Source organism: Neolamprologus brichardi, chromosome 1 (assembly GCF_056152115.1).
Source record: "Neolamprologus brichardi isolate AB-2024 chromosome 1, ASM5615211v1, whole genome shotgun sequence".
Classification (NCBI taxonomy): domain Eukaryota; kingdom Metazoa; phylum Chordata; class Actinopteri; order Cichliformes; family Cichlidae; genus Neolamprologus; species Neolamprologus brichardi.
Window position 1 is genome coordinate 10,195,875 of NC_142104.1, and position 15,171 is coordinate 10,211,045.

Genomic DNA, 15,171 nt, shown 5'->3' on the forward strand with positions numbered 1-15,171 from the left:
ATGTGGTGCAACACTAGCTCGGCAGACACACTCAACGAAGAGCTCTGTCTTTGTACTGAGGAGTGTTTCAATATTTATACCACGTTTCATCACTTCCCCCACTTCTAGGTCTGTATATGTATATATGTGATGGATTACGGCACGGACAGATAAAACCATAATGAATATATTGCAGCCATTTTGCTATTGTATCGTAATATTTTTTTTCACAAATTTTAATTGTTTCCATTGAATGCATCCTGACGCAGACCATGATTTATACGTGTTGGGCTACTTCAACAACAAGATAATACAATAATGTTGAAATCAATTTGGACAAGATTCCCTGCTGAGGATGTATGGCCATACATGAGAGAAAAGATGCCAACACATACCATGACTGGTCCAGCGCTGACAGCAGTGGCTGTACTGCGGCCGGTAATTGGACTGACAGTAATAGGAACTGTCTTTCAGTCTCCGTGGGCCCTAGCAATAGGCCACAATGCTGCTGTGGATTTAGCAGCTGCAGTCAGATGGAAACCATGTAACAGCAGTTTACCCTGTCTTCCCTTTTCTTCCTACATTTGAACGCTGACATGATCATTTATGAGTTGCGTGAATTTCATGGCCCTTGGGCCCTTTATTCCCGGTCACACGCCAACATGCGATTTTAGAAATACACGATTGTCAATGAGAAAATGAGCCCTCCATTCATCATTCCTGAAGAGTTTCTTTTTCTTTCCTTTTCTTCTTTTTTTGAAGATACATGTATTTACCCGGCAGCAGCACTTTGCTGCTTCTGGCCCTCTGCCTTGAGGGAAGGTTCGGTTAGAAGTCAGCACCCATCTCAACGAAGACCACACATACACGCACATGGGCATGATAGCAATGTGTTAGCATAAAAATACTCCATATTGTCAGTGGCTGAAGTGACATTTTTGATCATGACTATTTTCAAATTTCAAAGTTAATACACAAGAAAGCACAGATGTCGTATTGTTGCCAGAGCATGCAGCAACATGGATACACAACACTTGCGAACAAGAGTTCACATGGACGAAGAGCCTAAGGCCTCCACATAAAAGCTGACACGAGGAAACATACACCATATGACTGACCTACGGCCTGCTTGTATACTCAAACATAGACCTCCTGATACCACGTGGAGAAAATAGATACAAATATTTCCCACTTATTCTCTGTCCTTCTCTCTCCCTCGCTCTCTGCCTATCTCCCTCTGTCTTGCACACGTCTACGCTCACACAAACTGTGTAACAAGGCTCTCTCTCCATAAGCAGTTATTTCCCAGAGTTACTGCCAGGACTCCCTCTCTCACTCAGTGACAAGCAACAAATCCCTGACACCACCACTGATGATAGCTTTACAGTAGAGCCTCAAGGGGACTCTGCCAGCCAGCACACACAAACAACACACATGCCTGCATATCCACACACTCCTTCTCTCTCACTCACTCACTCACATATTGCATCCCGTGAGCCTCAGGGGCCTCTGAGACACAGGACTCCCAACAAAAAATTTCAGAGGTTTTGTTTGACTTAAACATCTGAATACAAGCGATCAGCGTGGCAGTGGTACAAATGCAACACAAATTATGTTTGTCCATTCATGTACAGATTTAAATCCAAAAAAACCAACCCCAAACAACTATATGTGTAATTATAATCTTTCAAAATATATATTGTTTTTAAACCCAAGGTACCAATCAAACTGTACCATACCACAGTGAGTGGCACTACTTATACAGTAATCAACGTTGTACTGTCATCACATGCAATTATCCTTTTCTTCTCTAGACCAGATTGATTTATTGAGACAATTGTCATGATGTTACACTCGCCCTATGCCGTTCTTTCTCTGTTTGATGAAGCTTTAATGACTCCCTGTGCACACTGTAATTACTCGTCAACCCTGGAGATGTTTGTTTTAGTGTTAACCGACCACTGCTGTGACCATATCCTCCATGGGTCTATTATTTCTCATTACAATATTTATTACTTTTCCATCCATTTGGGTAATTTAGCAATATTAATAATGGTTTTCATGGGGTACATTTGTGTGTTTGCACTATATGTGTGTGTATGCAATAATTCCAGATCACAAGTGCCTTGGATTTATTGGCATATACCAATTTGGCTTTAATGAGATCACACACCTCCAGGTAGGTGCTGCTTCATCCTCTGCTTAACTCAGGGTTCTTCCTCCATCTCTCTGTCTGTCTGCCCTTATTACCATTTCATACACCCCTCTCCCTCCACCACTACAGCCCCCAACCCCTCCTCCATCCTTCTCCTCCTCATCTGATGAAAAACCAGAAAGGCTTTGTGTGGTTCATTAAGTCAGCATAGGAAATGTATTAAGTAGGAGAAGAGGGCTGGGAGCTATTGAGTGTTGACTTAACCTTTAGAGTTTTTTTTTTTCTCCAGTCGGTGATGCTTCTAATGGAGAATGCGTGTATTACTCAGTCTCATTAGTAACCACTTGGATCTGTCAGAACAAGATATAATGGAGCTTTGGGCTTGCTTATTGTTAAATAACGTGAGTGAATGAGCGTGAATGCCTTTGTCTGCTAGTAGTTAAATGTCCTGTTATATGACCAGTCAGGTCAAATGGTGTGTCTACAAATTGCAACTGCCAGACTGTTTCAAGAAGTGACTTTGTTTTTGTTTTTGTTGTTGTTTTGTTGACAAAAACATCTATACCTGCATGATGCATAAACCCGGTAAGCATTTTATTTGTTCTGTACTATATTGGGAGTATTGGTTCTGTTTTTTCTTGTCCCTCACAACTGTACTCCAGAATAGATTATGTTAATTTTAACACCATCATTCTGGGTCTGAATTAAACGCAGTGCTTGTGGACAAGGACAGGGGACTGAACATATAGACAGCTTACAAAGAAGCTGAAGAAAAACGGGTTTTTGATGAAGAAGTTGCTTTTGTATCCCTACTATAGGTTTAACACTTCACCTTAAAATATATTTATGGGAAAAAAGAATGAAATCTAAGAAATGACAGATGATAAATGACAGAAACACTGTTACTATAACAGCATTTTAACTGCTAAAAAACTCTTGTTACCATGCGATTGCTAGGTTATCCAGACAGAAGAGTATAAAGAAATGGCCCAACATTTGGTTGTCACACAATTTAGAAGGAAGGGCACTGTGGCCAGTCTGCCATTGCAATTAGCATTCATTTTGGCTTTATTCAATGAGATCTACACTGACTACTAGGCATGCATTATGCATGAGACTGTCCATATGCACTAAGGCCATCATGCATGCCCTTGTAGAAACGCAATGACCACTGGCATGCAATTACATTTAACTTGTGCACGTTCTCTTGTGTGCTCATTCTTCTTTAATGGTTGTACAGGCTAAAATCGTGCATTCTCCTTATATACATTGTGATATTCGTCAGTAGTGAGGTAAAAATTGTACATTTTACAAATTGATAACATCTGTTAGTCAAATCCTTATAAGTGTCCAGTTAAAACTATAAATAAAACCTGGTATTCAGGAGGGATTTTTTTTCCAGACAAACATAAGGCTTAAGTATTCTTTTAGATCTGTAGTTTTCTGATCATTATATATATATATATATATATATATGATTAGAGTAAGGAATATAAACAAGAATCTGTAAGTAGATTGCACTGACTTGTGCTCTACTACAGAGTAACTTGTATCCTTTTTTAATTGCTTCCTCTATCCCTGATGATGACTGATTAAAAATAAATACAAAAAAATGATGGCGGTGGAGTAGCAACAACTTTTTGGCTGCCTGTAGAAGTTGGGAAAACCTAACCTAATCTAACCTTCTAACATTTAATAAAACATTTCAAAACATCTGAAAATTGTACTGTCAAAAAGCTGAAAATATGGCTGTTTTACATATCTCTGTAAAAGCAGGTTGTCTGGATCTATAAGCATTGCTCGCTCATCTGATTCATACCTCACTGTTTCATCAAAAAATAATAAAACACTGTCATAATGGCCATTTCCTTTATCTTCTTCCTCTGCAGTTCATCTTCTTTGTGTTTATGTCAAGAACGTAATGGAAATGGTGTTATGATATTGTGAAGTTCTCTAGGCTTTTTTGTATATGTATTTGTTTTTTTGTTTTTTTAAATTGCTCGTTCAGTTCCCTTTTCTGTGAATTTTGACTCAAGAGAAAGAAATGAACACAAGTGACCCTGTGAGATGATGCTGAATTTGATGTAATTAATTATAAATTTAAATTTTGCAAAAAATGAGTTTAACAGGGGAAATAATAGCGGACTATGGTTTGTTATCCAATAAGTTTTTGCTGTAGCTTAGTGGCCTTTCAGAAGAAACAGGCACTTGTGTGGACAAAAGGCATCGTTTCTAAGACTTACTGTTGCCCGTGGGTGTTTAAAACGGCATTTCTCAAAGCCTGGACCGTGACAACTCCGACCATTTTATCTCTATGAAGAATCTCTAACGGGAGATCTTAATTTCCAGCACGTGGCTCTTTAGCGCCCCTTGGAGAGAAAGACCGTAATCGCAGATGCGTCTCCTGGGGAGTCAAAGCCATTCATCAGCCAGGGAAATTAAAGGCACTGGAAAATTTGGCTCAAGGTATCAGTCGTGACAGCGGGAAACTTACACTTCTCTAGACAAGCAGAAATGGGCAGATCATATGACTCAGTTAGACCGATCACCTCTGTCACTGCCAACGCAAAAGTGGCGAGTGTAGAAGAGAAATAAACAGATCTCTTACCTACCGGTAACATCTCAACACACGAAAAGAGGGTAAAGCTTGTTTATGTTTATGGGAGAGAGTGAGACAACTGGTAATGGCTGAGCTCCTAATCTAATAAGGCTTAAAATTATTTCTAGTTTCATTCACTGTGAGGCAGCATCATTCCTTACCCATCTTTCAAGTGAGCATCATTCAATTAAAATGCAATTCTCGTCGCCCCCATGCACGGATATTTAATTAGACTGGGGAGCACGGCTTCCAATGTCTTTTTTTCTAGCATAGCTCTTCGGATTTCACCTCTAAGGCATATTTTCACTCTGTTACTCGTTGGTTAAACAAGGGCATGTATCCATTTGTTAATTGATACAATTACGCATTACGCGTAATGGTCACGTAGGTCTCCAGGCGCGCATCAATCACTGGTCTATTGACCTGCCAAAAACCCCTCTAACCGTTCCTACTGGGACTGCCCCTCTCTCTAATAGAGAAAGATAGAAACATCATCGTCATTAACTCTGGGATGGACCTCTGGCCAAAGAGCCAGAAGCGAACAAAGGTCGAGATTTTAAAAAAAAGTGTTAGAGGTCCAGCCATCTATAGCTGTGATACACTGTAAATAATACAAACCGTTTTAGGTATCAGTTTTATCTAAGCAGACAATAGTGCAGACTTTTCTAGTTTAGGCAACATGTGTTATTTCTATTTGTCTATAAAGTGAAAAAGTAATGAAATATCTCACAAGACACACTAAACATCCCCAGTGTTTCTCTCTCTCTCTTTTCTAGTTTATTTAACTTCACAAAGGGTTTCCATATTGCATTGTTACAATTCAATAATAATGAACAGTGGTGCAATTTTCCGAGACTTTACCTCAGAAAATCGGTAAAGAATTCTATTACAAAAGCGGAACAAGGCTGTGTACAGTGCACCTTAAGAAAACCCTGTGTTGGACGTGATTGGCAAAGACATTATTCTATCCTTGGTACCCTGCCGTTCCGGGATTACAGTGACGTCACGCTGATACCCTTGCATGGATGAATGCTAAAGAACTATAGAGCCACAAATAATAGCACAAGCAGAGTCCATATCTTGGAAGACTTACGTTATCCTTTAAGCCTCCTTCAGCTAACACAACAACAATTTTTTTTTGCACTTAATGACGCTTAATTTCATTTCTTATTGGGTCCTTGGGGGGATTATTCATTCATATAAAACAATCTGCAGCTGGTGTCAGCCTAAAGTCTCCCTCCTATGAGTGAAGTCATCTATTATTGAGCGAAAGGCCGTGCGTGGAAATGTGTGTAAGACGGTGGATTTGAAGTAGAATTGGTTGCAATCGATCAAGGGTGAAGAATATTCCTGATGGTAACAAAAGAAGCAGCTATGTCTTTCTCGCAATTTGGATATCCCTACAATGCAACTTCACAGGTAAGACACTTTGCTTTTCATTTACCCTAAATATAGTGTATACAGAAACAAGACTAAATTCATATTTTTTCCTTTATTTCACCAATAGGAAGGCTTTTAGTTTTTTGAGAAACATAAACGAAAGAGTGACTGCTTTGACAGTATTGACAGCTATTTTCGCGTGGAGCTTTTGTTGTTGAACCAAATATCGATATACACACACCCGTGTCCAATTACACTGAATTATGAATGAACTCACGTGTTTTTCTGATGACAATAGAGATGAATGTCACCTATTGCACACTACGAGGTGTAATTGGGCTGTTAAGCATGCTGTACACATAAGCAAACTTTCTGATGGAGTTGTTTTGACATGTACGATTGGAGTATTTTCAAAGGCTTAAATCTTTATTAAACCGCTTTATTTACCTTTTTAATAAATTCTTATTGCTCCAAATGACAAGTTCGAAGAAGTTCAGGTCGATGAGGGGACAGAAGTTACTCTTCTGAAAAAGTTAACAGACAACTTCTCCGAGGACAACATTTTGACTTTTGGCAGAACGTAAACGTCAGATCGTTGCATTAACACTCAAATTGGGACTTTGCTGCAATTGTATTTTGTTTATTTATGCGGAAACATTTTTTTTAATTCGGTGATAAAATGAAGCTGGTCACTTTTTCTTGTTCATCTTCATATCCGAAAACAACTATTTATGTCTTTTACATTCGCACGCAGTTTAAAGTAGTGAAATAAAACTGTTATTAAATTGTGGGGAGAAAAAAAAGAAGACAATGACATTTTATATCTTATCGTTTTATTTTTCCCTGCGACCTACTTTCTATCATTTCACGGATTCTCTGAAAAGTGACTTACCTTGAATTAAGGCAGGTCACAAGTAAAGGCAATGACACCTGAATCGTGATCATTCAAGAGCAGCAAACGAAATCAGCTCACATTTACCGGTTGCTTTAACATTTTAAGATACTAAAGCAACTAGACTAAGGCTAAGATTTTTGCAGAGCATAGCCCAGTCACTTCAGAGTTGTCACAGACATCCACATGAGAGATGAAACAGCCAGTGACCATGTCTATCCACAATTCTCTTCATGCAGTTTTTCGTGTCGGCAAACCCCAGTACGACTTGCTGCGATTCGATTTCCAGGTCGGTCTCTGACGGGACAGGCAGCTCCCAGACTGCCGCTGCCGCCGCCGCTGCCTCCTTTTGCTGCCCGTCCTACGAGAACCGGCTCTTGGCAAGCAGCCGGACGGAGCTGAACGCAGCGCTGGGGATGTACAGCTCTCCCTACGCCGCAGCGGCCGCAGCCAGCCAGAACTACGCCAACTACTTCCCCTACAGCACCGACCCATCCGCTATCTACTCCACTCTGGTGGGCTCATTTGATGCGCAAAAGGGGGAGGGGGGTCTCAGGCTGATCGATCAGCTAGGTTTATCAATTTATCTCACACTGCAAACATATCCGTCTCGATAAGTCTTTTAATCCAACGGCAGCTCTTATCGCACTTCCCCTTCAAAGCAGCAAAAGAGCGAGGAAAAAGAGACAGGTGAACGAGTAAAAGAGTCAAAAACGATTGATTTGAACAAAATTTACTGTTAAACCCCCTTTTTGTGTTTTGTTTTAAAATATTGCCACTCGTTTCTGTAATTTTGGGGGTGGGGGGCATCAGATTCTTCAACTAGTAGAGAAAATTGTTTACTTTAAAAAAAAAAGTAGGAGTTTGAGTTGTTGCAGTGCAGCTGAAACTTTTCTTTCTATTTCCGTCTATATTTAGAAACAAAATTAATTAAAGTTGACTGTCTATTTAAGTATTTTGCATTATGTCTAAAACAATATCGAACTAATATTATTAAAAATTGTTAACAACACATGTTTTTGGACATCACATCATACTTCAAACGCAATGAAAATACATATGTGACAAATCAATGTAATGTATGGGAAATCTTTTCTGCCTCTAATAACTCATAGTTTGAATCATTTGCTTGTTATTTATTAGCATGGAACTAAGATACTTTCTACATGAAGTAACTTTCAGATATCTTCAGAATGCTAACATATTTAATCTAAACTTTCAGAATGTTTATAATGTATAACAACCGCCTTCTCTTTTACAGAATCCACAGTATGACATTAAGGACAGCACAGGCACTTTACACTCTGGCATTACTCAAACTGCTGCGTACTATCCTTATGATCACTCACTGGGACAGTATCAATATGACAGGTAAGTTTTACGTCATTAAAAACAACCATTAAACCTGGATCTGGTGAAACTATACATTTCAAACAGCAGAGAGTAACAATATAAGATACCTGAATTAGTAGTCTACTATATAATTTGCCATCTGCACTAATGGTGACTCTTTCCCTGGCTGAATGCGTGTGTGTGTATGTGTGTGTGTTTCCAGGTACGGGACAGTAGATTTTAATGGCACAGCCAGAAGAAAGAACGCTACACGTGAAACCACCAGCACTCTGAAAACATGGTTGTATGAGCACCGCAAAAACCCCTACCCCACCAAGGGGGAGAAGATCATGTTGGCCATCATCACCAAAATGACACTCACTCAAGTATCCACCTGGTTCGCCAATGCCAGGAGAAGGCTTAAAAAGGAAAACAAGATGACCTGGTCACCAAAGAATAAGGCGAATGATGACAGGAAGGATGACCTTAAGAGTGAGCAAGACGGCGTTACCAAAGGTAATGATTTGCATTTTTTTTTCTTGTTGGTAAAAAATGGTTTTCAAAGTTTAAAAATGATTTAATTGAATGTATTTATTATTTTTCCATGACAAACAGCATATTAAGAAAATAAAACCTGTTCTTTCATGTAGATTCTAATGATTGCAAGGATGAAAAGGATTTACATCTGAGTGATCTGGAGGATATGGATGACGATGACTGTGACAAGCTGGACAGTGACTGTGAAAAGGTGGCATCGGATGAGCACGACCTCCAGAGGACCATGGCAGGATCTGGAGCACCTCAAAAAAGAGACTGCAGCTCCGAACTACACCTGAGTTTAACTAACAGCTTTCACTCTTTCCCTTGTGCCATCAAGAATGTCACCACCCTTCCTCCTCTCCCGGCTGACTTCCTGGATCCTGTAGTGTCCAAAGCACCCTCCTCAACCAGCCCAGCCGCAGGAACTGTGTCCCTGTCGCACTATGAAGCTTCAGATAAGCCACGGATTTGGTCTCTGGCTCGGACGGCAGCTTCGGGGGTCATTCTGAGCCCTCAGCAGCATGGCTCTGAGCTGAGGACAGGCAACTCAACCGGGGACTGTCAGCTACAGAGCACCAGACTTATCGGGGCTCCCACTGGACAATGTGCAGGCATTAGAGGCCTTCATGAATCTAGCAGTGTCACCAATGTTGAGAGCCCCTTTTCAGAGGGCTCGTCCTTGCACTCAAAGGTCTATGGCACTAGCAGCTATGGTCCCAAGAGCCTCCAACTTCACTGTTCATCCTATGCTGCACTCCCAGACACATGTCAGTACTCCACCATTGAAGGTATGTCTATCTTGTACCTGCTGAGTTTCACATAACAGATAACATTGATGTTTGTCTTTTCATAATGAGCCACAAGCATACTGTTTTGAACACATTAATGTACACAAATAAAGCAAAAACTTTCCATTTTTGTGTTCACAAACACAATTTATGAGTTACAAAGTGGTGAGGGACTTTCTGCCAACTTGTGCTTGAAGTAAGCTTCTTAGATTTGTTTTCACTTGGGTGTGCAGGATTCTCCAGTGGCAAAGCCGAGACACAGTCATCTGACCTCAGTGAAACCTGTGGGACCGTGCAGGGTGACAAGGTCACTGCTTTCAGACCAGTGATGAAGAGGTGAAGCAGGTGAGAGTCTGCACTGAAGTGGAAAAAAAATCAGTGAAGTCATGACACACACATACAGCTTTTCACACACAAAGACAAGAGGCAAGGAAAAACATCAAACACTCACAAGAATGCACTTACTCTTTCTCTTTTTGTTTATATGTTGCTTATTTTTATTTTATTTTTTCTATCAGATTAGTGTCAAATATCATTCATAAACTCGGTCAAAAGTATTTCAGTTCTTCTTATGCTCAACTTCTCTTTGGAAATGTTTCATACCATAAAGTTTTTTTTCCTTCTATTTTGTGCGTTTATTTCAATCCCTGCTGTTCTTCCTCCTAGATCGCTGGAAATATACCACAGTAACTATTGGGACATTTATTATGCACTAAATGACACACCGGCCAACTACCGGCCTCAGTATGACACATGGGAACTACCTGGCGCTGCTGCAGTGTGAGCTGTCAAACTGTGGACGTGGCTATCATTTTGCACAACATTGTTTTTATGGTGTTAAAGACTTTATGCAAAAAATCTAGATGCAAATGTGTGAGACTGGCCGAATAAAAAAAACGGCCGAATTTGTGTATGGCAATCGTGTAGTGTAGCAAACTTATTTATTTCTTTACGTATTTATTATTTTGTTATGTCGTCTGTTGGCTAATTATTTAACGTGTTTATTGATTGACTTTGTATCTCTTTTGAATATTTTGTTACAATTTTCTGTGGCTTCGTGTCATTTTGCCAGATGTAAAAAGAGAAAAGCTTGTCGGACTCAAAGCTGGCTATGAACGACTGGATCCGCTGTGGACTTGGAAATATGTTTTGTCCCTGTGTTAAAATGTGAGCTTCTCCTGTGTTTGCCATTCATGACATCTTTTCTAACAATACATTTTTTCCCAAGAGCTTTCGTTTTCTGTGCCGTGATTATTTATACAGCTTAACATCCAATCAGGCAATTAAAAAACATTTGCGTGTGCGGGTTTGATCAAAGTTTATCATCTTGACTCGATGTATAAAGCCGCTGCGCTGATGGAAGGTCATAATTCAGAGGAGGACGTGAGTGAAATCCACAAGTTGTGGAAGAAAGGGGACATCATCTCTCTATTGTCAGCATCTAATCAGAAGTGGCATCAAACACTTTGTTACTGTTCAGGCTAAGCAACGAGGGAGGAACATAGAATGAATGCTGCTTTGTCCCTTGTGAAGCGAGCCTCTGCACTAACTTACCATTGTGTTAATTAAAAGGTCATTTGTAGGATCAAACCCGGCAGAGAAATTCACATGGTCCCTCAAAGTCCCTTTGATTTGGATGTTTTGCCTATAGACCGTCTCGTTATGGCTTAACTCTTCTGCCTCTTGTACAGACAGCGGCATTAAGATGATCACTGTAGTGTATGATCCGTGTTGACGGTCCGAAAAAAGTTTTTTTTGTTTTTGTTTTTTTTTAATCTTCCTATTTCAAACTTTTAAAATCAAATGCTTCTGTAGTAAAAGACGTACGGTGCTGTGCGTATTTATTTTGCGCGTTACACTTCCGAACAATGTTAAGAAATATTCAGCGTAACAATTTGAAAACGTGTTTTTTTCTATGGAGACCACTCTAGAATAGAGGAGAAAACGCATTTTAAATGATTCATATAGTTGTTTCAAATTTGCGAAACGCGTTTATCTGTAATATTACGTTGCAATTTCCTTCAGCGAAGTGAAAGAAGTTTTATTTTGTTTTGTTTCTGAGTTAATCTCCTGTCTTAATTCCTGAAAATCGTTATTACATGAGCAGGAAGAGATTTAGATATGACTGAATTTAATTCTATACCACCAGCGAAATAATACCTGTAGACCAAATAGCCCACAGTCCCGTCATTTGAGGTAGTACTTGTCGGATTATGCTTGTAATAAAAGTCTTTTCCGTATTAAGGCAATTCGGGCTCAGTTCATAGGCGCTGTGGTCACCCCATTTGTCCTTGGCCAATGGCGTAGCTGTCTGTAAATCCAGGAAAGTCTACATGATGAGGATGAGGAAGGTCAGGAATAATAACTTAGGCCTATTTAAAGTTTTTTTTCCCAGTTCAATTTCCCTGCTCTGTGTTAATCTGACAGCCAATATATGATTTGGCTGAAGTGAAAGCCAAAAACAAATATATTTCTATAGGCTTTAATATTTCTAGAAGATTTTAAATACAGACAAAGCTCCTTAAAGATCTGAGAGCACTACAGCTGACCCACCAAAAAAGAGAAATAAAGGGGAAGTATGAAACTAACCACTGACAGCCTTAAAAACTCAACATCACATACTTTCTACTAATGGTCACATATAATAGATTACATATGCATCCCATAGGAGCTATATGAATTTCAGTGTAAACTTTATGTAAAGTTTTTTGAGCCAAGTTGCATGTATAGATCACTTCTTTAGGCTGACAACTGTAATACAAGACATGTCAAGCTGCTAACAACTTCTCAACAGTAACAGTAACAGGACGATGCTCGGGATGGATTGCATTTACATTCAGAATGTAGGGTATGACATCAAATGTTTACAATCGCTTTTAATTAAACCATAGGCCATAAAGGAAAGTTGCCTTATTCTACTGAAGGTAATGATACATGTGTGGTTGGATTAACAGCATGGCAATCTACCTGGTGGGGATAGATAATGGCCATTATGGGTTTATATAGCAGCATATGCCTGAAGCAGCTAATAGGTCAATTAGTCTGTCCTATACATAGAGTTTTACATATGGTGAAAGCAGCTGCACAGAGGAGAGGCAGTCAAGGCATACATCAGCCAGCTGTAAATGGAAGCTGATCTGGATGACAGAAACTTCATTACTGCTATTGACATCTATTACATGGTAATGGTTGGGGTAGGTCTACTTGTATCTGTGTGTGCGTGAAGAGGGAGCTAATTATTATGATTATTAATACTACTACTAATAATAACAACGAACCACACTGGCAGTAAGGATGAGTAAATAGGCATTTATCATATTTTTTGTTTTCGTTGCAAGGGGGAGGGGACCGACGAGATTTTCTTTTTGTTTGTCTGACATCTATTAATCTGAGGCGAGACATGAAATCTGTGGCAAACTACAATGATACAGAATAATAAGTTCTTTAGGTGGGATATATGCACACATAAATCTCCCTAATACACGCGCTCCTCCTGGTAAATTACATTTTTCATCTGGGAGGGGCGAAATGGTATGTGGCTATGAGAGCATGTTTGCATAATCCAAAACAGATTTTAGATAATCTGTGAAAGAGGCACAAATATGCAAAATAGAAAAACAAGCTAAGCTAAACATGAACCCTTAAATAGGTTTGAAAATATCAATCTGTGACCATACTTGTCAGAGTGCTTCATTATAATCATTTGGCTTTTGCTATCAAACACTTCCACAAGTTTTTACACTGACCTTAATAACCCCACCACAGCGCCCACATTGGTCTTTTCTGTGCCAAGTTTCTGCTTGCGTCCTATGCTCTTTTCAAGTCAGCAGGCTAGATGACTCACATTAATGGGCAAGTATTGTGTGAAGTTGGTAAGTTAGTATGTGGAGAAACAGGAGAAGAAGAAGCATTTTTAAGGTAAAGTCTGCTCCAGCCTAGCGATAATCCATTTCACTCCAGTATTGACAGTGACATGTGAGCAAACCAGAAAAACACAACTAATTTTAATAACTATTTAATTTAATTTACTTTTTATTTTATTTTATTATTATTTTTTTACTCAGCAAAGCCCATAAAAACCTGAGAGTATTTTAACAATGACCGTTGTATGTTCTACAAAATTAAGCTATAGGTCAATGTGGGTTAATTTCTGACAAAGCACCGTCAGGAACATCCATCACATGTGCACTTTACATTCAGGGCACTACTAATGAACACGGGTCTGCATGCGATGTAAGAGAGCATGAATTATTTTGACACTATATCAATGGCCTCTTTGTATAAATAGGAGCCATAACATTAACAACAACAACAACATTACAAACAATAATTTGCCCTCTAGTCTGACAAAAGAGCCAGCATGGAGGTGCCATTTGATGTGTCCCACGCTGGGCAGCTAGGGCTCATAAAACAAAGTCTTTGTAGCAATGGCTCAGAGTTCATACGAGGGGGACAATATACACACTTCATTACATTTCGTCAAAAGGCGCAATGAAATGTGTGTGGGACATTGTTTCTGTGCATGTCTCCCTCCATGGAATTTCAGATTGCCGATGTCGCTACAAGGTCTCTGCTAATGAGCTTTGTCAAAGACAATTAAAGACTTGGTGGAATGGCCAGTGTGGGGATGAAAAGCTGGCTTTGTGCAGTTTGGGTAGATGTTGCATTGCGACCCCTGATTCTTTCGGTACCCTGTGGTTGACCTGTGCTTCACGTCCAAAAACAGAGAAAAAAAAGAAAAAAGAAAGAAATCCAGGCCTCTGTTGCATCATCAGTGCCATACTTGAGGCAATGTGATCTGCTTCAGCTCTCTTTTCCCTTTTCAAAAGTGTTCCCAACAGGATCCCAATGTACCAGACTAGATATGGAGCATGGCACAAAGTGATATTAGTGCTGCCATTTCCCAGGGCCGTGATTCTTTTGTAGACCTCATTTCACTTTTCCAAAGAGGGGTCTTCAAGTCTACTCTGGGTTGTTGAGTGTGGGAAAGCTGATGAGAGGCAATAGTTTCTGTTTCATCTCTTATCTCAGTTCACTGACAATCTGTTACTGCTTAATTGAATAGTGTGGAATAGTGAGGTTGCCCCCCCCACCCCAGCTCAAGTGATACTACACTATGAAGGTAAGAGTCTCACAGTAACAAAGCTTTACATCTTTGCTTTCATGGCTTCTCCTTCTCCTGCTTGTCTAGTGATTCTCCCTTGGTGTCGGTTACACTGCTAAACCAATGGGCAAGGTCAGTCTAATACCCATGATCCACTAGTAATACAGGAAAGAGTGCAAGTGGTACTGAGGGAATAATATGAGCTAAGAAGCCAAGTCAGACACCATGAGGTGGAAAAAAAATGAAATCAACTTTATTAAATTCTGGTAGAAGAAGTGCTTTAGTGTGTATGCATGTGTATTGCACCTATAGAATGCAAAACCTGTGTGTCCTTGTTCCTGTTATCTTCATTGTTGTTTTATGTTTGTCTGCTGGCTTGGCAGTTTTCTTTTTCTGACTTTA

At 39.7% G+C, this 15,171-nt stretch overlaps 1 protein-coding gene across 2 annotated transcripts; it reads left to right on the plus strand.

Annotated features, from left to right (window-relative positions):
* Window positions 1-5,805: 5,805 nt before the first annotated feature.
* irx6a (iroquois homeobox 6a) lies at window positions 5,806-10,887 on the plus strand. Of its 2 annotated transcripts, none has more exons than XM_006779793.2 (7): window positions 5,806-6,152; window positions 7,245-7,520; window positions 8,267-8,376; window positions 8,561-8,853; window positions 8,988-9,665; window positions 9,899-10,010; window positions 10,332-10,887. In XM_006779793.2, exons 1-6 carry the CDS (start codon window positions 6,087-6,089, stop codon window positions 10,003-10,005), a joined length of 1,530 nt encoding a protein of 509 aa, XP_006779856.1. In that variant the 5' UTR covers window positions 5,806-6,086; the 3' UTR covers window positions 10,006-10,010; window positions 10,332-10,887. The 2 variants fall into 2 exon arrangements, with proteins under 2 accessions (XP_006779856.1, XP_006779857.1); XM_006779794.2 differs by having other exon boundaries at window positions 7,295-7,520.
* The last annotated feature ends 4,284 nt before the right edge of the window (window positions 10,888-15,171 follow it).

Coding starts and splice junctions, on each gene's coding strand:
- irx6a (XM_006779793.2), top strand. CDS start 6,087: ATGGTAACAAAAGAAGCAGCTATGTCTTTCTCGCAATTTGGATATCCC. Junction 6,153..7,244: donor CCTACAATGCAACTTCACAG/GTAAGACACTTT, acceptor CTCTTCATGCAG/TTTTTCGTGTCGGCAAACCC. Junction 8,377..8,560: donor GGACAGTATCAATATGACAG/GTAAGTTTTACG, acceptor GTGTGTTTCCAG/GTACGGGACAGTAGATTTTA.